The sequence below is a fragment of the Heteronotia binoei genome, chromosome 12, assembly GCF_032191835.1.
Source record: "Heteronotia binoei isolate CCM8104 ecotype False Entrance Well chromosome 12, APGP_CSIRO_Hbin_v1, whole genome shotgun sequence".
In the NCBI taxonomy this organism is placed as follows: domain Eukaryota; kingdom Metazoa; phylum Chordata; class Lepidosauria; order Squamata; family Gekkonidae; genus Heteronotia; species Heteronotia binoei.
In genome coordinates this window covers 69174484-69200403 of record NC_083234.1, presented here as the reverse complement: position 1 = coordinate 69200403, position 25920 = coordinate 69174484, and the positions used below count along the sequence as shown (strand labels likewise).

The following is a 25920-nucleotide window of genomic DNA, read 5'->3' as shown; positions in this document are numbered from 1 at the left end:
GCCTCCCCCACTCCCTCAGAACATTTGGAAGGAGCAGGGGATCTGGATTCTGATTTCTGTTTGTCCAGGTGAAGTAGCAGGATGGGTTATTGTCATGCCAAGACAGAAACAGTCACGAATCCCACAGTAGGAAGTACCTCTTCTGTGAAATAGTGTCTGGCATAGAGTTGCCAGCAGCATGAGTTAAAAAAACAACCTGTTGTTTTAATAGAGGCTTACAGTGATGTTCTTTAGCAGGTGATATTGTGTCATGAAAAGCGTCTGCTGTTGGCAGCTTTTTTCTCCAGGCTGTCGGCAACCCTAGTCCAGCATCACGGAACCTAAGCAGGAAATCCCCGAACAGAGACGTTACCAGATTTCGTAGCTGCACTGTTTTGACTCAAATCTCCATCTCGCTTTTTGCTTTTGTCCTGTGTAAACTGAACCTCTGATTTGTCTTTTTTGAGTGTTTTTGTGCACTGATTCTTTTTAAATATTTGCACGGTTTTTAATGTTGTTAATCAGGGATGCCAACTCTGGGTCGGAAAATTCCTGGAGATCTGGGGGTAAAGCCTGGGGAGAAAGTTCAGCAGGCCATAGAGTCCACTCTCCAAAGCGGCCACTTTTCACAACGGAACTGATCCCTAGAGATATCAGTTGTAATTCTGGGAGCTTCCAAGGTCTCACCTGGAGGTTGGCAATCGTATGTTGTTGCACCATTTCCTATACACGGCATACAACTGTTTTAATGAACCAAATTAATCTAGAACTCCAGCAAATAACAGTGGATGAAACAGAAAGGCCCACGATGACAGCATTTAAAAAAAACAAACCATGACGTTAAGGGCACAGGCCAGAGCTCACCTGGTCCTACGGATCAGGTGATCCCAAGGAGCCAATCCGTGTGTTGCTGCCTGTTATAAAGCACTAAGATCTACAGCAATTTAATCAGTCTTGGCAAGGAATTGCTGAGGAGAATGGCAAGGCTTCCTTTCCAGACGGCCTGCAAGCATTCGAACGTGGAGAAAATGTCACACTTCAGGAATATGGAGCTAAAATTAATGAGGTTCATCAAGCTCCACCCCAACATGCCGGGTTCCGCCCTTTATCATCAAAGGTTCTCCCATTGAGTCATAAAGTTCCAGCCTTGATTGATCAGACGACCCTATTTCATAAAGCCTCCTAACGTTTTTTTTTTCTCTGTTCTGAAGCTGCCCTAAAAAGTCTAATCTCTTTCTGTGTTTGTATAGGGTGATATTGGACCACTTGGGGTCCCAGGAGAACAAGGCCTCATTGGTCAAAGGGTAAGTGACAACACCATTACCTCAGCTGCATGAATTTTAAGCTGATCTTTGAGGTCCAGGTAAAGCCTCCAAAGGAGTATTGAGATTGAGGCAGCCTCTTTTTCATTGTTTATAACTTTTGTGAAGAAGGATTTTTTTAAAAAAAACACAGGAACACAGTTCTGGTTGGCTCGGTGTCAGGGGGTGTGGCCAAATATGCAAATGTGTTCCTGCTGGGCTTTTTCTACACAAAAAAAGGCCCTGTTTCTGAAACTCTCAAGTGTTGCTTTATGGCTGAAAGTAAAATAAAATACTTATATACTTAGGTTATAAGCAGCTCAGCTCTGGCACAAGCAGCAGCTAGTCTAGTGCTCCCAGCTTGGTGATTTCTGGTATGCAATTTCAGTAAAATGAGGTAGTAATATCCTGAACTACAGAGAGGGCTGTATCACTAGAGAGGGCAATGCCACTTCAAGCCATATGTAGCTTATCAGGGGGATTGGGAAGCAGGGACAATTGTAACCCATGAGCTAGCATTAGAACATAAGAACATAAGAGAAGCCATGGTGGATCAGGCCAGTGGCCCATACAGTCCAACACTCTGTGTCACACAGTGGCCAGAAAAACCAAGTGTCATCAGGTGATCCACCAGTGGGGCTAGAAGCCCTCTCACTGTGCCGCCCCCCAAAGCACCAAGAATGCAGAGCATCACTGCCCCAGACAGAGAGTTCCAACAATAGGCTGTGGCTGATGACCACTGATGGACCTCTGCTCCATATGCTATCCAATCCCCTCTTGAAGCTGTCTATGCTTGTGGCCGCCACCACCTCCTGTGGCAGTGAATTCCATGTGTTAATCACCCTTTGGGTGAAGAAGTACTTCCTTTTATCAGTTCTAACCCGACTGCTCAGCAATTTCATTGAATGCCCACGAGTTCTCGTATTGTGAGAAAGGGAGAAAAGGAACTTATTTGCATCTTAGGCCACACCCTGTGATGTCACCACTGTTTCATAGCACGAATTCATTAGCATATTAGGCCACACCCCCTGATGCCCAGCCAGCTGGAACTCCGTTCCTGTGCGTTCCTGCTCAAAAAACAAGAAAAGAAAAAAGCCCTGTCTCTGGCTACTGCCTTGTAGGGCGGAAGGTTCTAGCTGAGCCATTTGGGAGTTGAAAGAGGTCATGTGACTTACCTCCATTTTCAGTTTCTTCCTAATGGAGCACACCCTGCCCCCTACCCCAAATTTTGCTAATTATACTGTAATTCTTTTAATACCCCCTTGAAATTCCTACGGTTTTTGTGCCTGACCAAAGTACTGTATTGTTGGGAAAAGCACAACAGACCCTATTACATACTACCCATGAACTATTTACAAACAGGTTATTTGTATTATCTGGTGGGGGAACTTACAAATATGTAGAGACAGCACACATTTGTCTTTTGCTAGCTTGGTGGGCTCATTTCCAAGTTCTCCAAATGACTGTAGTAAAATTGGCTGCCACTGTCAACTCCTGCAAAGTTGCTGCGGACTCAGCGCTGAAAACGTTGTTTCGCTTTAAGTGCTTGTGTTGACAGTGTCCGCTCCTTAACTTGGTAACCCGGAGTGGTGTGTCTGAGGGCCAGTCTAGGATGCTGTGGGAGAGCCAGTCTGGTGTAGTGGTTAAGTGTGCGGACTCTTATCTGGGAGAACCGGCTTTGATTCCCCACTCCTCCGCTTGCAGCTGCTGGAATGGCCCTGGGTCAGCCATAGCTCTGGCAGAGGTTGTCCTTGAAAGGGCAGCTGCTGTGAGAGCCCTCTCGGCCCCACCCACCTCACAGGGTGTCTGTTGTGGGGGAGGAAGATAAAGGAGATTGTGAGCCGCTCTGAGACTATGTGATTCGGAGTGGAGGGTGAGATATAAATCCAATATCATCATCTTCTTCTTCTCCTGTTCAAGTCCTGCCACAGGTAACGGAGGTCTGTGTGTTTCTTGTAGGGGGAGCCAGGCCTGGAAGGTGACAGCGGCCCGCTTGGACCAGATGGACTTAAGGTGAGCTGCAGCTCTTTTCATATTTTTACATCTCGCTTCCTCCAAATCTTCTTTCTCCGGGAGGGACTTAAAATAGGAACCTTATAATAAGCCAGACCTTGGATCCATCTAGCTCAGAAACTGTCCACTGATTGCTGGCACTTCTCCAGAGATTCAGGTGGAGATTCCCAGCACCTGCTGCCTGAGACCCTTTAAGGGACCCTGTGACCTTCTGTGTGCAGTTCAGATGCTCAGCCCCTGAGCTATGGATCTACTCCCTCCAGTGATATGGAGGTTTCATATATCAAATCAAACCTTTAGTCCATCTAGTTCAGTATAATGAGCCCTGTGGCGCAGAGTGGTAAGCTGCAGTACTGCAATGGCAAACCACCCAAGTAAAAAGTCTGCCGTGGAAATGTTGTGAAAGCAACGTCACCCCAGAGTCGGAAACAAGTGGTGCTTGCGCAAGGGATTATTTTTACCTTTTGTTCGGTATGGTCTACTCTGCCAGCAGCTGTCCAGGAGCTCAGGCAGGGAAAGTTCTTTCCTAAGAACTGCTACCTGTGAGAACCTTTAATTGAAGATACTAGGGAATGAAGGGCTTGGGCCCTTCTGCATGCAAAACAGGTTCTTCAATGTTGAGTTATGGTCCATTATAATGGTGCAGTGACATCTAACAATGAAACTGCCTTGTACCATTGGTCCTCCTAACACAGAGTAGTCTTCTGTGTCTGTCAGTGGCTCTCAAAAAGAGAAATGTCTTTCCCAGCACCTGCCACCTGAGATCCTTTCAGTGCCCCTGGGATGTTCTACATGCAGGTGTTCATCCTTTGAGCCACGGCCAAAGGACTTTGAGCCAAGTTGTGCCCTCTGGAATCTAACCTTTCCTTTGTGTCATTTGTAAGCATCCTAGAGGAGATTTGTCTTGCAGGGAGAGGAGAAAAATTTCTCAGTCACATATCTTCTTCCCTCTCTGCTCTCTGTGATTCCTTGCAGGCTCCCCTATAATCTCTTTTCAAAACTATCTAAACCAGTGACCATCCGTCACCATGCCTCGATGGAGTGAGTTCCCCTAACAATGCGTCCATGAAGAATATCTTTTTGTTCTCTACCCTGACCCTGCTACCAATCCATTTTGTTGGGTGACCCAGAGTTCCGAGTGTGAGAGAAGTCTCTCTCTCTCTCTCTGTGCATTTTTTTTTACACCATCTATCATTATATAAACCTCTGCTCCTTTTGTACCTTTGTCATCTAATGGTCCTACTTCCTCTCTGGCTGGTTTCGTCCTTCGGATACGTTTAAATAAGGCTTTATGAGCCTTGTTTATATCTTCGAGGAGTCGCTCTTCCAGTTCCTCCTTCGTTTTGCCTTGTTGCCAGAATATGTTTATGTTGCTGGACGGTGCTCCCTTTTTTGTTTTCTGCCTTGCAAGCGAAATGTTCACTTCTTAAAGAAGCTTTTGTACTTCTTATAGACTCTTTTAAGCTTAGCCATGTCAGTACCTTTTTGAGCTGGTGTGTAACTTCCTTGTTCTGTGGTATGCATTTTATTTCAGACTCTTACGGTGATTTTAAATAACCTCTTAATTTCGAGGAGGGACCTGATCCTCCTGGGTGTCTCCTTCAGTCTGGAGACGCGCCCCATTTTAGGAGAATGGAAGAGGCCGCATAGACCCCCTTCCCTTTCCAGGTGTCTCATCATCACCAGATGAGACTTTTCCATTTATGGAATCAGAACCTCGTTTCATGTTTCCCCAATTCAAGTTTTATTGAATTTTTAAAACTTAACTGACATAACAAAGATAAGAGGTTTCATTCCAAGCTTTACGAACAATTAGCGAGTAAGATCAACATATGTATCCATAAACCAACGTTCAAACAGAATTACAAAGGAGGTTACATATTAATATATTGATGACTCCATCTTTATCAGAAGAAGAAGAAGAAGATATAGGATTTATATCCCGCCCTCCACTCCGAAGAGTCTCAGAGCGGCTCACAATCTCCTTTACCTTCCTCCCCCACAACAGACACCCTGTGAGGTGGGTGGGGCTGGAGAGGGCTCTCACAGCAGCTGCCCTTTCAAGGACAACCTCTGCCAGAGCTATGGCTGACCCAAGGCCATGCCAGCAGGTGCAAGTGAAGGAGTGGGGAATCAAACCCGGTTCTCCCAGATAAGAGTCCGCACACTTAACCACTACACCAAACTGGTGTAGGTTTCCTGAATAGTTAATGAAAAGCTAATGACCCTTAGTCTAATGTCAGGATTTAAAACACCGATCAGGGATAGAATAAACACATTTATGTAAACAACCTCCTTCCATGTTGTCACCAAACGCAGCCATTCACAATGAGACTTCAGCCCAGCCCCCAACCTGGCTAAATGAGAGTCCTGCACTGGTTTCCCACTAGCATCGCTCCACCTGGAAGGCTTCTGTTTTCCTCCGGCTCAAGTGATCAATTTCCCATCAGTTGCTCCGCCGGCGCATTTTGAGCCTTGGCAATCGCCAGTTCCCTGCGCTGTTTTTAGATGCTTTTCAGGATTACGTTGCTGTGCGGAGAATTGGAGGTTGCTGCGGCTCAGAATGCACCCGCGGAGCAACTAGTGGGAAATCTATTGCTTGCTCTGAGGAAAGCAGAAGCCTGGGGGAGGTGGGGGCAGAGCGATGCCAGTGGGAAATTGGTCTCAGCATGGTTAAGTGGTTAGTGTGGGAAAGCCTGGAACAAACCCCTGCTCTGCCACACAACTCGTTGGGGATGAGCCTGAGCCAGTCACTCTCTCTTAGCCTACCTCATACCCCTGTTGCGAGGATTACATAGATAAGAGGGGACCTAGTTACGGAACCCCCCGAGTAGAAGAGGGGGGATAAAATATCATAGATAGAGGATGGATGGACAGAATCTACTGCTGAGCCATCCTGAGCTGTGAGATGATCTAGGGGTTTCCGAGGGGGAGGAGTCCTACTAGTAGGAACCTGTTGAAAATAAAGGATGAGAAAGGAATGGTGTGGGGAGCCAGTTTGGTGTGGTGGTGAAGTGTGCAGGCTCTTATCTGGGAGAACCGGGTTTGATTCCCCACTCCTCCACTTGCACCTGCTGGAATTGGCCCTAGGTCAGCCATAGCTCTCGCAGAACTGTCCTTGAAAAGACAGCTTCTGTGAGAGCTCTCTCAGCCCCACCTACCTCACAGGTTGTCTGTTGTGAGGGAGGAAGGTAAAGGAAATTGTAAGCCGCTCGGAGACTCTTGATTCAGAGAGAAGGGCAGGGTATAAATCTGCAGTCTTCTTCTTTCCTCTGCCTGTAACATTACTAGTTCTTTCCAGTGACCTGCCGATTTTATGCTTTTGAGGGAGGACAGAAAATTCAGTTCATCCATTTTGTTTTTCCAGGGAGACAAAGGAGAACCAGGAGCAGAAGGGGAAAAAGGAGAGAAGGGCCAAGAAGGCATAAAAGGAAAAGAAGGCCCTCCCGGATATCCCGGAGTCTCAGGTGTCCGAGTAAGTAGACAGAATCGCTTCCCCCACCCCTTCATTTTTGGTCTTTGCATTCTCACATGTAGAAGCAAGAAATGACGTTCCTTTCGCCCTCCTCCTCCATGGGTGCATCTTTTCCTGATAAGAAGCTCAAGGTGACAGGGGTGAAGGTCTGGTCTCTGGATGTGGCACAGAATGAGGCAGGGTTTCTTTTGTAGCAGGAACTCCTTTGCCTATTAGGCCACACATCCCTGATGTAGCCAATCCTCCAAGAGCTTACAGGGCTCTTCTTACATCTCTGTCCACTCTCCCTACCCCCTGCATAAATTTTTAAACCTCTATCATGTGCCCCTCAGTCCGGGGTGGAATTCTAGCAGGAGCTCCTTTGCATATTAGGCCACACCCTCTGATGCAGCCAATCCTCCAAGAGCTTACAAAAAAAAGCCTTGTGAGCTGTTGGGAGTATTAGCTACAACAGGGGCATGTGGCCTAATAGGCAAAGAAGTTCCTGCTACAAAAAAAAGCCCCCTGGACTGAGGTGGTCAAGTCCTGAGGTGGTAGAATGGTCTGGATCAATTCAGATTCGATATTTACGGGAATACCATTCTTTATATATATATATATTTGGAAACAGGGTAAGGAAATACAAACGGGGAAGGGAAACAGGAAAAAGAAAGTAACGTTATTTCAACATAAACTCTGCATCATTAGTTTACGGATGTTACTCATAGCCTATAAAGATTTACAATCTTTAGGTTATAACTAATAGTTTGTTAGTATAAACGTTAACGTATCAGAATTGAGGAACTTACAAGTATGTGCTACAAGCCATATAGAAATCAAATTTATGCCTTCAGCCCTTCATGAAAAGGTTTCCAAGGGTTCTCTTCATCTCATGTTAGTCTACCCTTAAGACCAAGTGCAACGACGTCTGTTTCAATTGTCTCTAGTATTTTATCGACTCTTAAAGGCTCTCCTATATTTAAAAAAACAAAACAGCAGCACTTGCAAGTAGAAAACTAGCAGAACAAGGAATAGGCTAGGCTGGGACTGTTCTCCCCAGGTTTTTTTTTTTTTTAAACTTGCTGGGAGTTTTAAATGAGGGAATATTCAGGCCACATCCGCTCAGGCCACTAATATAAGCAGTTTCGTGTCTTCCTCAAGAGCTCTGTCCTTTCTCAATTAGTGTCTCAACCAAGTTTCTTACAAGAACAAACAGCCTATGGATACTGGTGAAGCTTATGCTCTGTGTGACTGTTGGAGGCTCCTGTGTTCCATTTGTAAGAAACCTGGAAAAGGAAAGGAAAGGTCAAACCTGGAGCAGTGTTGGAAATGGTTATATGTGGATTATTCTTTAGACAATTGCGGGCAAATCTTGTTTGATTGCATGCTATAGATCAGAGCCTTGGTGTCACTGGGCTGCTTGGAGCCACATCATCATCCCCTATCAACATGTTTTCTCAGGTTGTCCTGGAGGTTGCTTGGAAATATGTATTGTAATTGCTGAACAACCCATGTGTATTTTTTCCTCCATATCCAATGAGACCATAACTTCTTTTGGCTGTATGGGTACATTGAATGCATGTGTCCCATGATTCTTAGAATACACACAAGTTCAGGAATTGGGCATATTACTCAGCAGGCTGGAACCTTTCTGTGGCGGAAGAGGGTTTGATGTTTCCTAAATACAAGTTTCTAGTCCTTAAGAATGTGATTACAGCACTGGGTTTGGCTTCTGTAAGGACGGCAACCTGAATAGTCATCCAGAAGCTACTCTCCCTCCTGCTGGTGTTTTAAAGACATTTTCCTCACTCCAATGGACAAGATTTGGTAAGCACAGGAAGAAGCTTTTGACGTTTAGGTCTGGTAATATGGATCCATCTTTATAGATCAACAGAGAGCCCTGAAGGGCATTTAATATAGAATTAACGGGACAGTTCAGGTGGGGTAACCATGTTGGTCTGAAGCAACAGAACCAAGGCCGATTCCCCACTAGCCTTATGCCACTCTCCTCTTCTCTGTGGGGCTTCTGTCGGATTTCACACTGTCTATCTCTGGGCTGCAACTAGCTCCTCCTCTTTTGCGCAGCAAACAAGATCCTCTAAAAACTGGTTTCTGTTTACCGCTCGAAAAGGACGGAGTGAGTTGCAGCCCCAGGGCAGATAGTGTGAAATCTGACGGAAGCCCCGCAGCGAAGAGGAGCATGAGAGCGGCATAAGGCTAGTGGGGAATTGGTCCAAGTTTAAGTCCAGTGGGCCCTTTAAGAATCAGGTGCTTGTACCTTGCGGCCAGAATCTCCAGTTGTGGGCATCTAATGCCTTAGAGGTATCTTGGAAATGTATTACTTGGTGGGCTGCTTAAGGAGATAAGGTATCTGTAGTGATAGCAGGGTGAGTTCTTATCTTTGATTAACAAAAGCAAACAAATTATGAAAAATGTTTGGGGGGGGGAATGCAGATTATTGTTTCCTCGATGCTCCTTCCCTGTGGGAAGACAGAGTTAGAGTTACCTTAGGGCAGAATCTGCATTTTTGAAAATTGCCTTTGTTAAGATCAGTTCTGCTTCTCCTGAGAACAAGGATTCGTGTAAATGGTTCCCTTTTAGAATAGCTTTTCTGTGCCCGGACACAGAAATGTGCCCGGACCGCTTCTTCCACACCCAGGCTGGACAAATGGCACGTTGCCCCAGAGAGGAATGTGGCCCAGTGTGCAGAAGGGAGGCAGCCATTTCTCAAGGACCGACACGAGCAGTACTGTAAGACGCTCATACAAGCAGTATCAATCGAGACGCGTAGCTTTGTCTGTAGAAGTAGAGAAGAGCGAGAGCCCAGTCGCACCTTGAAGACTAACAAAAATTGTGGCAGGGGAGGAGCTTTCGTGAGTCACCATGCACCTCTTCAGAGTAAACAGGGCCTTTTTCGAAGGGAAACCCCCCCAGCAGGAACTCGTTTGCATATTAGGCCACACCCCTTGACATCACCATTGTTCAGCATAGGGCTTTTTTGTAGGAAAAGCCCAGCAAAAGCTCAATTTGCATGCTAGGCCACACCCCCTGATGCCAAGCCAGCTGGAACTGCGTTCCTGTGTGTTCCTTCTCAAAAAAAAAAAAAGCCCTGAGAGTAAGTATTGACTGTTACAGTATTGAGTTCTACAGTTCCATTCAGTAGGCTAGACTGGGTTCTGTCTCCTCTCTGCCAAGCTGGATTCCTGAATTGTTTGCCTTCCCCCCCCCCCCTTCTTCCTCTTTCGATTGCTTTTTTAAAGGACACGATGGAGCCAGTATATTTCTGCCTGTTTGTAATCACTTTCCTCCATCAATCTTCACCATGGCATTATGGTGCAGTCTCATAACCAAGCACTGGCCCACGTAGGTCCCATAATACCTGGTGGAGAAAGGAATAGCTTTCTCCCTTGTAAACTCTTGAAACTCACCTGCTACTTCAGCTTCACACCACTGACAAATGCCCTTCACCCATTCACATACACTCCTGTTCCCCTTTCCTTTCCACCCACGCCCCCTCCTTTCCATCTTTTTGGCCAAGTGTTGAAATTTTTATGATGTGCCTTTTTTATGCCGGTCTCCAATATCAGCGGTATTTATTCATTTACAGCACTGTATATGTTGCTTCCCCCCTCTCCTCGGCTTTCACAGCGCTCTGCGATATTTTAAAGATGCAATAAGATAAAATCATAAAACAGCAAATGGTAACTGTAGAAACAGACCCCAGGCTCCTAAATCGACCGAACGCTTGTTGAAATAAAGAAGCCCTTGTGGGGGAACAGCCAGAGATGGGGTCTTTCTGACATCTAAAGAACCAGTGTGGTGTAGTGTTTGAAATGTGTAAGAAGTACATAAGAAGCAGCTGTGCTGGATCAGGTCACTCAGTCCAGCATCTTGACTCTCACAGGGGACAGTCAGAGGCCCCGAGCAGCCTACAAGCAGGGCACGGGGGCTGAAGCCCCCCCCCCCCTCGTCATTGGTCTCTAGCACTGATGTTTGAAGGCTGCTCCCTCTCAGTGCGCAGCAGCCAAGAAGGTCAGAGCGCCTGCTCCGGCTGCAATGCCACTGAGGATGTTCTCTGCAGCTGAGAACGAAACGTCTGGAAGGAAAACTTTCTCCAGTAGAACACGGCACTTGAGCCTGAAAGATTCTACAAACCCTAATGATGTCACCAGCCGTGAAAAACTGAAATCTTTGCTGCTCCCTCTGTCCATAAAAAGGAAGGGAATTAGGAAGGGAATTGAAAACACATCAGCCAGTATCATAATTGTTGTTGTTCAGTCGCGCAGTCGAATCTGACTCTTTGCGACGCTATGGACAAAGTCACACCAGGCCCTCTTGTCTTCTACCATCCTCCAAAGTCTGCTCAAATTCATGTTAGTTACATCAGTAACGCTGTCCAGCCATCTCATCTTTTGCCGTTCCCTTCTTATTTTCCTTCTGTCTTTCTCAGCATCAGGGTCTTCTCCAGGGAGTGCTCCCTTCTCATTTGGTGGCCAAAGTATTTGAGCTTCAGCTTCAGCATCTGACCTTCTAGGGAACAGTCTGGGTTGATTTCCCTTAGGACTGACTGATTTGGTCTTCTTGCAGTCCAAGGGACTCTCAAGATTCTTCTCCAGACCCACAACTCAAAAGCTTCTATTCTTCCGTGCTCTGCCTTCCTTATGGTTCAACTCTCACAGCCATACATTACTACTAGGAATACCATCGCTTTGACTATACGAACTTTTGTTGGCAGGGTGATGTCTCTACTTTATTATACTGCCTAGGTTCACCATAGCTGTCCTCCCAAGGAGCAAACGTATTTTAATTTCATGGCTACCGTCACCATCTGTAGTATCATAATGCTCCTGTATAAATCGATGGTGTGGCCTCATTTGGAGTGCTCTGTACAATTCTGGTCACCGTGCCTCAAAAAAGTTGATATAGCATAGTCCAGAACAGGGCAACTAGAATGATTAAAGGGTTGGAACACTTTCCCTATGAAGAAAAGTTAAAACGCTTGGGGCTCTTTAGCTTGGAAAAACATCGACTGCGGGGTGACATGATAGAGGTTTACAAGATTATGCAGGGGATGGAGAAGGTAGAGAAAGAAGTCCTTTTCTCCCTTTCTCACAATACGAGAACTCGTGAACATTCAATGAAATTGCTGAGCAGTCAGGTTAGAACTGATAGAATGAAGTCCTTCTTCACCCAAAGGGTGATTAACACGTGGAATTCACTGTCACAGGAGGTGGCAGCGGCTACAAGCATAGACAGCTTCAAGAGGGGATTGGATAAGCATATAGAGCAGAGGTCCATCGGTGACTATTAGTCACAGCAAATTGTTGGGACTCTCTGTCTGGGGCAGTGATGCTCTGTATCTTGGTGCTCGGGGAGGGGCACAGTGGGAGGGCTTCTAGCCCCAATGGTGAACCTCTCGATGGGACTTGGTTTTTTTTGACTGATTGGGCCATTGGTCTGATCCAACATGTCTTCTCTTATGTTCTTAAAAGTTCCACTACACCAAACTGGCTCTCAAACTGGCAGGGCAGGGCAGTGGCCTGTGCACAACTTGGAGCCTGCCGGCAGGGTTGCAACATTTGGTGTAGTGCCAGTTTGGTAAAGTGGTTAAGTGTGTGAACTCTTATCTAGGCGAACCGGGTTTGATTCCCCACTCCTCCACTTGCACCTGCTGGAATGGCCTTGGGTCAGCCATAGCTCTCGTAGGAGTTGTCCTTGAAAGGGCAGCTGCTGCGAGTGTCCTCTCAGCCCCACCCACCTCACAGGGTGTCTGTTGTGGGGGAGGAAGGTAAAGGAGATTGTGAGCCGGTCTGAGACTCTTGAGTGGAGGGCGGAATATAAATCCAATGTCGTCTTCGTCTTCTTTAGCTCTTTCATTGTAGTTTATCTTATTACGATGTACAGTTACCCAGAAGGATTTAGGGGCAGCCTTCTCTCTACTATTGAGATGGTTTGGGCCTTTAGTTGTTATTCTATAATTGCAGCTTTCTTTCCTGGTGTTTTCTGAAAAGGTTTGATGAAAATGTGTTTTTATTATTTTTGTAAGCCAGTTTATGCTTTGAAGAAGTGTGATAAATATATATATATATATATACACACACACACACACACATACACACACACACACACATACAGATAGGGGGACATGATTGCTCTCTTTCAGTCTTCGATAGGGTTGCCAAGTCCAATTCAAGAAATATCTGGGGACTTTGGGGGTGGAGCCAAGATCAAGGCTGTGACAAGCATAATTGAACTCCAAAGGGAGTTCTGGCCATCACACTTAAAGGGACGGCACACCTTTTCAATTCCTTCCTTCCATAGGAAATAATGGATAGGGGCACCTTCTTTTGGGGCTCATAGAATTGGACCCCCAGGTCCAATCGTTTTGAAACTTTGGGGGTATTTTGGGGAGAGGCACTAGATGCTATACTGAAAATTTGGTGCCTCTAACCCAAAAAACAGCCCCCCCAGAGCCCCAGATACTCGCAGATCAATTCTCCATGTTTTTCTATGGGAATAAATCTCCATAGGGAATAACAGAGTTCCCAGCAGACTTTTCCCTCCCCTCCCCCCGCTTTCTGACGACCCTGAAGCAGGGGGAGGGCCTCCAAACTGGGGGACCCTGCCCCTACCTGGGGATTGGCAACCCTAGTCTTCGAAGGGCTGTCACTTAGAGGAGGGCAGGGAGCTGTTCCTGTGGGTGGCAGAGGATCGAACTTGCAAGAATGGGTTTAAATGAAGGGCAGGAAGATACCAGGTGGATATTAGGAAGAACTCTTTTACAGTCAGAGTCGTTCAGCAGTGGACTCAGTTGACTAGGGAGGTAGTGAGCTCCCTTTCACTGGCAGTCTTTAAGCAGCAGGCCGGACAAACACTTGTCAGGGATGCTTTGGGCTGATCCTGCATTGAGCAAGGGGTCAGACTAGATCAGGGGTGGCCCAACTTGCTTAACATAAGAGCCACATAGAATAAGCATCAATGTTTGAGAGCTGCAAGACAGGGTGGGAAGGAAGGAAGAAAATACATGGGGGGAGGTGGAGTGGAGGTGGCAAGAAAGCAAATTTAACTTTCAATGCATTCTCCGAGCCACCATCCAATGGGGCGGTGGGGGCTTCAAGAGCCACACGACGTGTGTGAAAGAGCCACAGTTTGGCCACCCCTGGACTAGGTGGGCTGTGTGGCCCCTTCAGACTGAGATTCTTTGATTCTATGGCTTAACCAGTGAGCCAGTGGCTGCATGAAGAAATGTGCCAATTGGCAGAAGACTGAAAGAGAGCAGTGGAATGGCAATTGTTCTTTGTTGCCGACTGCTTGCGGTTTGCATAATGTGTTTCTCTTTGTGCAAAGTGAATATCAAATAGCAGAAAAGTTTTACACTTCCAGGAAAGTAACTGTGGAGCTCGTGGGTAATGCAATACAACATTCCCTGCAAACAAGAAAATCTCTGTTTTTTTGCAGCAAGTCGCGGGGTTTAAGTTCTCCATTTTTTAAGATCACTTTTGTCTTGTTAAATAACTTGAAACCACTTCCACTTGCTGATTGCCGCAACATGTGAGAACAATCATTCCAGGGGCTTGATCCCTCTCCCTTTTGTAAATCATTCACTGAATCATGACTAAACTCCTGCCACTCACGATTCTCTCTAACAGTAAAGCGGGTGGCTCCTGTCAATCTCGAAAGCCGTAAACCCAAGTCAACCTGAGGCAAGGTAGGGAATATCTCCCTAATCATCTCCAGATATGCTGAAGAACGAGCAGGGACCCCCATAGGAACTTGCAAGGAAGGGGAAATTGCGCTCCCGCTGGCTCCTTGCTTCTTCCAACAGCATTCTGAACGCACCTTTTCACTCTCCTGCCTGGGGCTGCCAGTTCCAGGATGAGAAATATCTGGAGATTATGGGGGTGGCACCTGAGGAGGATGAAGTTTGGAGGAGGGGGAGGGACTCCATAGAGCCTACCTTCCACAGTGGCCATTTTCTCCAGGTGAACTGATCTCTGTTGCCTGGAGGTCTGTTGTAATAGTGAGAGATCTCCAGCAACCTTATCCTCACCACCTCCTTCTACTCATTGTGTTGCATGTTTGTTCCTCACACTTCTGCTGCCACTGCCTGACTTGCTGGTGCCCTGCCCTCCCTTGCTGCCTTTGCTGCCAACCGCCTGCCTTCCGAGCAGTGCTTGCTTCACCCTTCCTATCACTGCTTCCTCCTTCTTCCCCCACTGCCTCAGTCATCCCTATTAGCCACCCTGCTGCGCATCGTGTGTCCTTTAAGTACAGATGTTTCTTCAGTTGGGTTTTTTTGTAAACCCCCCCCCCTTTAAAAATGCTTGGGATTTTTATACAAACCACAATGTCCCCCCAAGTGTGCAGGGAATTCTCTGTTCTCTATATATGGCCTTAATCTGTGGATTTAATGATTCACATTTATGGTCATGTTCAGAATTATATACAAAATGTGGGGGACTTGCAAGGATTTGCAGGAGGGGGGGCTCTGTTCCCCTCCTGTGCAATTTCATTTTTCTCTCCCCTGAACTCCCCCATAGCCATTCCCCTTTACCTGTTTCCTTCTCACATATATTGGTTCCTTCACACATATATTGTTTCCTTCACACATGTATTGGCCACTGTGTGACACAGAGTGTTGGGCTGGATGGACCACTGGCCTGATCCAACATGGCTTCTCTTATGTTCTTAGTTTAGAAAAGAGATTTTATTTATTTATTTAATTCGATTTTTAGCCCGCCCTTCCCGTGGAACAGGTTCAGGGTGGGTTACATCATAAAAACAGTCAACAGTAAAAAATCTAAAATTTAAAATCTAAATTTTAAAATCTAAAATTAGACAGTTTAAAATCTAAAATTAGACAGACTAAGATGGCAGATTCTGCCTCCCAGAAGTGACCTGTTGTGCAGGTCGAGCAGATCTTGTAGTGCTGGGATGGAATGAGGGGGGCAGCAACACCTACTGCCTCGACTGAAAGCCTGGCGAAAGAGCTCTGATGACTGAGGGCAGGGGTGGAATTCTAGCAGGAGCTCCTTTGCATATTAGGCCACACACACCCCTGATGTTGCCAATCCTCCAGCAGCTCACAAGGCTTTTTTTTGTAAGCTCTTGGAGGATTGGCTGCATCAGAGGGTGTGGCCTAATATGCAAAGGAGCTCCTGCTAGAATTCCACCCCTGACTGAGGGGGCACATGATAGAGGTTTAAAAATTTATGCAGGGGGTAGGGAGAGTGGACAGAGATGACTTTTTCTCCCTTTCCCAAAATTTTAGAGGTTATGGGTTTCTAATGAAGTCGGTGGGAAGTAGATTCAGGATGGAAAAAAGAAATAACTTCTTTTTGCAGCAAGTGATTAAAATGTGCTAGAGGATGTAGTGATGGCCACAGACAGCTTAAAAGGGGACTAGATGGCTTAATGGAGGATAGATCTATCGGTGGCTATTAACCATGTTAACTAAGTGGAATCTCCACATTCAGAGGTGATGAACCTCTGAATCCCAGTGCTGGGAGGCAACATCGGGGGAACTCCTCTATGCCTTGTTGGCGCTCCAAGTGGCCAGTGTGTATGACGGGATGTTGGACTAGATGGACTACTGGTCTGATCCATCAGGGCTCTTACTGTTCTTACTGGGATGGGGGTGCCTGAGAGCACTTAACTGCTCTCCTGTTTCTGTCCGACCAACAGAGAAACTTCTTGGAATGAATGTGTGGGTTTTGTATTAGGTGATGTTGCCTAAAGTGGAGTGTTCTTCTCCATGTCAGCCATCACTCGAGTTGAACTGGGAACCCTTTGCTTGATCATTTACACAGAGAAGCATAGGCTCTAGAGCCTACTGAAGGTTTTCTACCATGGAACTGAAAAGGAGAAACAAGCAGCACAGCTACTGTAGCCCATCTCTTCCAACAGAATAGCTTCTTTTCTCAAAAACATCACACTTTGGTTCCTGATGTTATAGACATTTGACTTTTTTGGCAAGGTTGGGCCAGTTTGGTGTAGTGGTTAAGTGTGCAGACTCTTATCTGGGAGAACCAGGTTTGATTCCCCACTCTTCCACTTGCAACTGCAGGAATGGCTTTGGGTTAGCCATAGCTCTCATAGAGGTTGTCCTTGAAAGGGCAACTTTTGGGAGAGCTCCCTCAGCCCCACCCACCTCACAGGGTGTCTGTTGTGGAGAAGGAAGATAAAGGAGATTGTGAGCCGCTCTGAGACTCTGATTCAGAGAGAAGGGCGAGGTATAAATCTGCAGTCTTCTTCATTGTAACTTTGCTTTTTTTGGTATTTGGGCCTCAGCCTCTTGGATCCTTCACCATCTGCTGAATAAAGCCTTTACTACCCTCCCCTGGTTGCCACCCCAGCTGTACTTCAGTTTTTGAAGTTCTTTTGGGAATTCTCTGAAGGATTCCTACCGAAATTCCACAGTACGTAAAACTGATCCTGTGAATCGAAAAGGGGGGGGGGGGAGTCTCCCTTATGTTATGTGCTGGAGAGAAGGAGACGAGCTTCGTTCTTTGAATGAATTGGCTGAGCCTTTTCGCTCTGGGATTTCATTCTAGGAGAGGAAAGCTGTTCCCAGCTGGTATTTGTTTGGAGTTAGTAGGAGCCACAGTCTGATATGAATCCTTACTTCTTGGCATCTTCTCTCGTTTGACTCAGACTCAAAGGGCTCATTCTTTCCCCGTCTCCCTCCGGAGGGAGTAAATTCCTTGGGGTTCTCCGGAGTAACACCAAACTTATTTGCGGTCAGGGTAGAGAAAGTACTTAATACTCTTCACTGAAACTGGCTGTTATAAGAAAGAATGATTGAACTTCTACTGAAGAAATCCCCCACCTCACACCCTGATGATCTTTCCAGCTCTATGGAGAAATGTCCCATCTTCCAGTGTAGAGGAGTTTGATTCAATACAAGGCAGCAGAACAACCCAGGATTTCCTGGATACTGGAATCTGTTCTGATTCCTTTTTAACTGAGCATTGGGTGTTTTTTTCAGTTTGATCCAGAGTGTTAGAGTCTTCAAATCACTTGCCACTGTTCTGCTTTAATTATTTTCTTTAACATTTAAGCATTTCAATTTTTTTGGGGGGGGGGTGGTCTCTGATCAGAGGGAATACCAGTGCTTACTTAAATGTATACGATTGCTTGGAAATCGTGTCAACACTGCAAAAACAATACAAATTTAAATTACTAGATGAGGCAAGCAATGATATGTAAAAATGTCAAGCGCTGTCAGTTCTCATGCAAATTACTGCACCTTGTGGTGGTTTTTGGAGGAGTCTTTTAAAACCATGAAAACTTCTACAATACAAGTTTGAAACACCTGTAGAGAAAAGACCAGATCAAAACTAGTGTGGAGAAAAACGTTGCAGCAGCAGCAGCTCCGAAACTCATCTCATCAAAACAAATGTAGATGCTTTGGGTAGCAACGATGCAAAACAGTTGTGATAACGTTAGGTAATGTGAAAGGTGGGTTTCCAATGCGATGATAGTCACAAACTGTCAGTGTAAAAACACCCTTTGAGACTGGGATCTCACACACTTAAATAATGCACTTTCAATCCACTTGCAGTCAGTGTTCCCTCTAAACTGAGTTAGTGTGAGCTAGCCTCCAACTCACACATTTTTGTCTTAGCTCAGGAAGGATGATCCCAGAGCACACTAATTTATGCAGCAGCTCACAACTTTAATGCCAGTAGCTCACAAAGTTGAATTTTTGCTCACAAGACTCTGCAGCTTAGAGGGAACATTGCTTGCAGTGCACTTTCCAACTGGATTTTGCCAGTTCACGCAGTAAAATCCAACTGGAAAGTGCACTGAAAGTAGATTGAAAGTGCATTATTTTGTGCGTGATCACCGTGTGGGTGACATCAATATGCTGGTGATAGGAAGCTCTATGTTGCTTCAACTGGGAGCAGCCCTCACAATTGTGAACTGGTGGTTGGGCACAGGAGTTTGAAGTAGAATCCAGATGAGATGGGAAAGATGCAAGTTTAGAGGGCAGAGACTCTGATGGTGCGTTCATACTACACTAAATAATGCACTTTACATCTGGGTTTTTACTGTGTAAGAATAGCAAAGATATGGATGTCAAATGCATTATTTAGTGTAGTGTGAATGCACCGTGAGAGCATGAAACTTGCCCGCTATCAATGGAATATGTGTTGCTTTATTTAAAGCAGGTTATGCAGTTTGGCTACCTTTGTTCTGCCACCACTTTCGGCTAAGCAGGTAGTAGCAGTAGCCAGAATGCCTTTTGTTGTTGTTTTTTGTTGACATACCAGTTGTATTCCTTTACGTTCTTGTATGTATGTATTCAACAGCTTTTGCCTATCTACATACCCCGGCACTTATTCCTTCATCTGCAGAGCTCTTCCTCAAACTCCTTCTTGCTCATGCTGGAATGTGATGAAAGGTGATCCCAGCCATTATGAACATATGAAGCTGCCTTATACTGAATCAGACCCTTGGTCCATCAAAGTCAGTATTGTCTACTCAGACTGGCATTGAATAACAAGACTTCTCTTAACTGCATAGCCACACCCCACATAGCCACTCACATAGGGGAGGGACGGTGGCTCAGTGGTAGAGCATCTGCTTGGGAAGCAGAAGGTCCCAGGTTCAATCCCTGGCATCTCCAAAAAAGGGTCCAGGCAAATAGGTGTGAAAAACCTCAGCTTGAGACCCTGGAGAGCCGTTGGCAGTCTGAGAAGACAATACTGACTTTGATGGACCAAGGGTCTGATTCAGTAGAAGGCAGCTTCATATGTTCACCCCCTCATCTATATAGCCCCATCCTAGTTTCTGATTTTGGAATGGAATGCTGGCAACACCAGACTGGTTGCAGTTCCCCATGCATGGCGGTGTAAGCTGCTGTTACTCAATGCAGCCCACCCTTACCTGCTTTTGCTCCTGCAGAAAGCAATATTTCTTCTGCACCCGCTGATCTTGAAGTAAGAAGAAAAGATTGGATTATACCCCGCCCTTCGCTCAGAGTGGCTTACAATCTCCTTTCCCTTCCCCTCCCCACAACAGACACCCTGTGAGATAGCTGGGGCTGAGAGGGTTCTCCCAGAGCTGCCCTTGAGAGAACAGCTCTGCTGAGAACCTGTGGCTGTCCCAAGGTGACACCAGCAGGTGCATGAGAAGGAGTGGGGAATTATAACATAGTGGGTTATTGAAGAGGCGAGGTGGTAGTGAATAACAGCTCTTTATTGGGTACAGCATTGTAGGTGGCTGCACAGTAAAGACTGAGAACTGAGCCAATGGGGCCAAACTTATATACAGCTCCTGGTTCCTGCGCAAGCATGTTATTGGATCATTCAAACTGGCGGGGGCTTGTGATTGGTGGAGGGCAGCAGAGATTTGGATCCTACTGCCCATTGTTCCCAAGTCCCCAGGCTCAGTCCGTATGGCTCCAGTGAGCCAGGCAGGAACATCCATAGTCTTCAGCTGAGTCCACATACATAACAAGAATCAAACCTGGTTCTCTCCGATTAGGGTCTGCACGCTTAACCACTACACCAGTCTGGCTCCCAGTCCCTGACACCATATGTTCTTACACTTGGTGGGAACGTATGTACTGTCGTGCTTAATGCCATAACGAGCCTAACAGCTGGGACTGTGGGATTTGAAGTTAATTGCAGCAGTGGAGGAAGGAGGGCCAGGCCGCAGTGATACAGAAAGGAATGAGCAGATCCACTAGAAAACAGTAGGTTTGTTCATTCCTTTTGGTATCACTGCGGCCTGACCCTCCTTCCTCCACTTTTCTTTCCATTTCTTTCCATTTTTGTATGTCATGGTGAGCCTTTCGGTTCCGCTCATTTTTGTCACTGGGCTCCCTGATTCATTAATTTCTTTAATGGCATTTTGATATCACTTCGGAAGGCCATTAAAGCATTAATCCCCCCCCCTCCGTTTTTACACCGCTGACACCAAAATAAAGGCCAAAGTTAAAATAAATTGGAAGCAGTAAATTTTCCGGGAGAAAGTGGCACGAAAACGAAGACTCGAAGGTTTGATTTGCGCAAGGGGGAGAGGTGAAAATGACAGGGGCGGGGTAGCCAGTTGAACACAGCCCTGCGTTGCAGTTCAGTAGCCTCCCTCATAGTGGTGTGAAGGAAAGAGCTTCGGTTGACCAGCACACTGCCTCCTTGAAAAACACCACGTATTGATGCTTCTTCAGCAGCCCTGGCCAAGTTAGCCCTCTCCGGGTGCAACCAGGGCCGGTGCTAGGGTTTTTAGAGCTGCCCACTAGCACCCCCCCCCCCCCGGAATTTAAAAAAACAGAGAATTGTAGGGGAAATGAAGAAACTTGAAACTATTTACATTTTTAATTTATAGGGTTTTTTTTATTTTGAATTTTTTTTTTAATTGTGAGATGAAGCAATAAAAATTGTGAGAATACTACTTGATCCTTTAGCTGGAGGTGCCGGCGACAAGACCTTGTGCATGCGAGAAAGATGCTCTACCACTGAGCTAGGGCTCCCACCCCTTGGCCTTTTCGAGTAGGGTAGGAAGGAGGAGTGGCAGCAGACAATTTTAACAGGAGCCAGTTTTTAGAAACTGCAATTGGCTCTTCTGCAGCGTTTACCATTGTTTAATTTATCCCTGCTGGGCTCTGAGGAACGCACTGCACACACACCGTCTGCTCCATGCCCACACTGTGCTTGGGGAGACGAGACACCTGGCGGTGCTCCCTAGGCCAGGTGGAGCCTTGGGTGGCCGCCTACTTGTCCTACTCCCACACACCAGCCATGGGTGCAACCGCTATCTTTTCTCTTTCTCTGGCTGTGTCCCCCACATAGTTCTTTGCGAGCTTCTGTTAGTCAGAGAGAGAGCACATAGGAAATGTGTTTCTGATCAGTTTGAACTGCTGATGTTTTCAAGGGCCCAGCCCTAATAATCCCTCTAATTTCCTGAATCTTTGCAGGCTGTCCTTTGTGGGACAAAGGCTTCTCTTGATCAGTGTTACTTAAGAGGAGAGTCCCATAAGAAATGCTGAAGAACATTAGGAAATGACTGGGTGTTGAGTGGGGCATCCTCCCTGGCGGGTCCCCCCAGTTCTTCATGTGATCCACCTGCATAGCAATATAGGCCAATTTCAGGGGGTGGTTTTAATGCACTTCTTTGCTGAGTTTTCTTTGGCCTTCCTACATTAGCTCTAGGTCAGGGATGGCCAAACTGTGGCTCTTTCACACATATTGTGTGGCTCTTGAAGCCCCCACTGCCCTGTCAGCCAGCTCGGATAAGGCATTTGTCTCTTTAAATCACTTGTCCAAGCCAAGCCAGCTGGCAGCTTGGAGAATGCATTTCCAGTTAAAGTTGCTTTCTTTCTACCTCTCCCTCCCTCATCTATTTGCTTTCCTTTCCTCCCTCCCTCTCTTCTTTCCTGTCTTGCAGCTCTCAGACATCTGGCATTTATTCGATGCGGCTCTTAAGCAAGTTTGGCCGCCCCTGCTCTGTCCTCTTTTTTTGTCCTCCAGCATGTATTGGGGTCTCTCTCTCTTTCTTTCTTTGGATTTTAATCTGTTCTTGGTTGGTTTCTCGCCGTATTTCCAAGGTGCCAGGTTCAGCACAGTGAGCCCGGTTTTGCTTTCATTCCCTCGACAAGTTTTTTTTTCTCCTAATGATGCTTATAAAAGGCAGCAGATTTTCTCCAGGTCAGTTTGGCCAGGGATCCTGGAGGTTTCTTGCCATCTTTTGGGCGTGGAGCAGGGCTCACCGGGGATGTGATTCTGTGAGGGGAAAAAAGGATTAAAAATGATTTTGTTGTTGTTGTTTTACTCTGCAAGCTGCCTTGAATAGTTTTCTGGGGTATTCCCTTAAACATCTATATTCTGCCAATCTAAAATGACCCCCAAGGTTAGTAAACAACAGAAGAATGAAATGTGGCAGTGTTCTGTCTCCATAGCTAAGAGTTGTCTTTGCTTCCACATCCCTCTCTTTAATAGAATTAGCTACTAGATACAAGAAGAAATCAAGGGTAGAGGGGAAAAGAACAGAAGAACAAAAGAGAACATAAGAGAAGCCATGTTGGATCAGGCCAGTGGCCCATCCAGTCCAACATTCTGTGTCACACAGTGGCCAAAAAACCCAGGTGCCGCCAGGAGGTCCATTGGTGGGGCCAGGGCACTAGTAGTCCTCCCACCGTTGCCCCTCCCAAGCACCAAGAATACAGAGCATCACTTGCCCCAGACAGAGAGTTCCAACAATATGCTATGGCTAACAGCCACTGATGGACCTCTGCTCCATATGTGTATCCAATCCCCTCTTGAAGCTGGCAATGCTTGTAGTCGCCACCACCTCCTGTGGCAGTGAATTCCACTTGTTAATCACCCTTTGGGTGAAGAAGATAGTGGTTGTAGTTATAATCCCCTCCATCTTTCTCTCCCTGCCTTCAGGGGCACAATTCCCAGTGTGGTGTAGTGATTAAGAGCGTTGGACTAATACCTAGGTGACCTGGGTTCGAATCGGCATTCGCGTCATGGAAGCTCGCTTGGGTGACTTCGGGCCACTCGCACTCTCAGCCTAGCCTACGTCATAGGTTGTTGGGAGAGGGTCAAATGGCGTAAGCCACCTTGGTGTCCCCATTGGGGAGAAAGGTGGGGTACCAGTGGATTGATTAGATAAAGAATAAATTTCAATGTCAAGGTCTTCTTTCCCATGGCAGAAGGAGGTAGTGCAATACCACGAGGCTACAGCTCAGAGATGCGGTGCTGGGGTGGGGGAACCCTCCCCTGCAAAAGGAAAGAAAATGTAGGAGGAACGGTGGCTCAGTGGTAGAGCATCTGCTTGGGAAGCAGAAGGTCCCAGGTTCAATCCCTGGCATCTCCAAAAAAGGGTCCAGGCAAATAGGTGTGAAAAACCTCAGCTTGAGACCCTGGGGAGCCGCTGCCAGTCTGAGAAGACAATGCTGATTTTGATGGACCAGGGGTCTGATTCGGTATAAGGCAGCTTCATATGTTCATATGTTCAATGTAGCACGGGGTGTGGGGGGAGATGTTGCTCTGTCATGCTTGTCATTGTTGCTTGCAAAGTTTATTTCTTTTTCCACATAAGGGAGCATTCAGAATATGATCCCTCACCTGCAGAATGAAGCGGTGCTGTCCATTCTGCCCCCTCTGCCAACTCAGTCTGCTGCACGATAGGCATACCTGTCATTCTTTTTCTTGTAATGGATGCCATGTGTCTAGCCAGGCTCTGGCAAATGGTCTTTTGAGAAATTAAGGTCTGCTTTCGCCCCGTGGCGCAGGGTGGTAAAGCTGCAGTACTGCAGTCCTAAGCTCTGCTCACGATCTGAGTTTGATCCCGGTGGAAGCTGGGTTCAGGTAGCTGGCTTGAGGTTGACTCAGTCTTCCATCCTTCCGAGATCGGTAAAATGAGCACCCAGCTTGCTGGGGGGGGAAGTGTAGATGACTGGGGAAGGCAATGGCAAACCACCCCGTAAAAAGTCTGCCGTGAAAACATTGTGAAAGCAACGTCACCCCAGAGTTGGAAACGACTGGTTCTTGCACAGGAGACTACCTTTACCTTTCCCCCCCATCCAGTTGTGCTGCCCAGGCACTTCCTACTGCCCCCTGGTGGTGGGGCCCTCCCCAAAGACCATCCAACTGTGTTTTTGGAGAGTGATGCTTTCCGAATGGCTCGAGGCCCAAAGCAGGCCGGCCGTTGAGTCTGAGCTGCTTCCCTGCTGTGCGTATCTACATTACCGATGGGCTTGATCCCATCCGAAGGAGGAAGCTGGAAGAGAAGTTATTTGTTCAACCACAATGGATGATTTAAAGCGCAGACCGAGAACACATACGACACTATTCAAAGAAAAACAGGCAGCAGTCAATGCAAAGCTGCAGCAGTTTCCCGTCTGCCGGCCAGCTGTTCCGAAATCCAACAAAAATGAACCTGGAGGTCAATTATTCCTATGCAAAGAGTGTCCTTAGTGGTGGGGTTTTGCTGAAGGGAGCAGGAGCTAAGAAAACTCAAAGCAAAGGAAGCCAAAGGGTGTGGGGAGACTCTAGACCCTACTGCTTCATACACGACTCTGGCCTTATTCTCCTGCCTGCCCCCTCCCCCCGGTAATTACTGAGCTCTAGAAAACTCTTTCGTAGGGCATAATCTCACTGCTGACTTTCTCAGTACAAAGTACCTGTGGCTGTCATGAGGAGTTTGTTTCAGACATACAGGAGGAATTCTGTACCTACTGTGAGACAGAGAGCCAGTTTGGTGTAGTGTTTAAGTGTGCAGACTCTTATCTGAGAGAACCGGGTTTGATTCCCCACTACTCCACTTGCGCCTGCTGGGATGGCCTTGGGTCAGCCATAGCTCTGACAGAGGTTGTCCTTGAAAGGGCAGGTGATGTGACAGCTCTCTCAGCCCCAGCCACCTCATAGGGTGTCTGTTGTGGGGGAGGAAGATAAAGGAGATTGTGAGCCACTCTGAGATTCGGAGTGGAGGGCGGTATATAAATCCATCATCTTCCAAAGGCACATGGGCCCATTATGGTTATGCCCGCCACAGCACCGAAGCAGCTTCCTGGTATACAGAGATATTCAGTCTTTGGAAAAGAAGAAGAGTTGGTTTATATACCGCACTCTTCACAACCCAAAGGAGTCTCAGAGTGGTTTATAATCTCCTTCCCTTCCTCTCCCCACAACAGGTAACCTGTGAGGCAGGTGAGGATGAAAGGGCTCTTTTGAGAACCGCGCAAAAGAACAGTTTGAGAACTGTGGGTGGGATTGGAATGTAGTTACGTATATTACTGACCAACTGCGCTGAAATCCCCGTGAGACTGATTGATCAGAACATTTTATCCTGACTTTCTTACTGGAAACAGCAACTCAGATGGAATAACAAGACAACCAAAGAGGCCGGAATAAAAATCTTCACAGAATCTAAAATAGGAGCAGCTCTTGGGATCCAGTGCAGACGTAATCTACCCCCCAGCCTAATGCCAGAAAGCAGCAGCCTTACCCTGTGTGTGGAATTGGGCCAGAGGAGGTGCCTTCCTCACTTCCTTTGGCAAACCTAACCAATGATCTGGAGACGCTGCCGGAAAGGATCGAGCCCAGGGTGGTGACCAGACAGAGACCTGTGCTTGTGAGCTCCCTTCGGAGGCCATCCTGAGAGGATCTAAGATAGTGTACAGGTTCAAATCAGCAGAAGCAGTCCCTCAAATTGGCTGGT

The 25920-nt window shown here is 46.7% G+C and overlaps 1 protein-coding gene across 1 annotated transcript in view; it reads left to right on the top strand.

The window, feature by feature from the left end:
* LOC132580027 (collagen alpha-1(XXVII) chain-like) overlaps positions 1–25920 on the top strand; it is a 406754-nt gene that overhangs the window by 299331 nt on the left and 81503 nt on the right. The window contains 3 exon segments of the mRNA XM_060250632.1: positions 1230–1283; positions 3240–3293; positions 6661–6768. Coding sequence (XP_060106615.1) covers positions 1230–1283; positions 3240–3293; positions 6661–6768 — 216 coding nt within the window.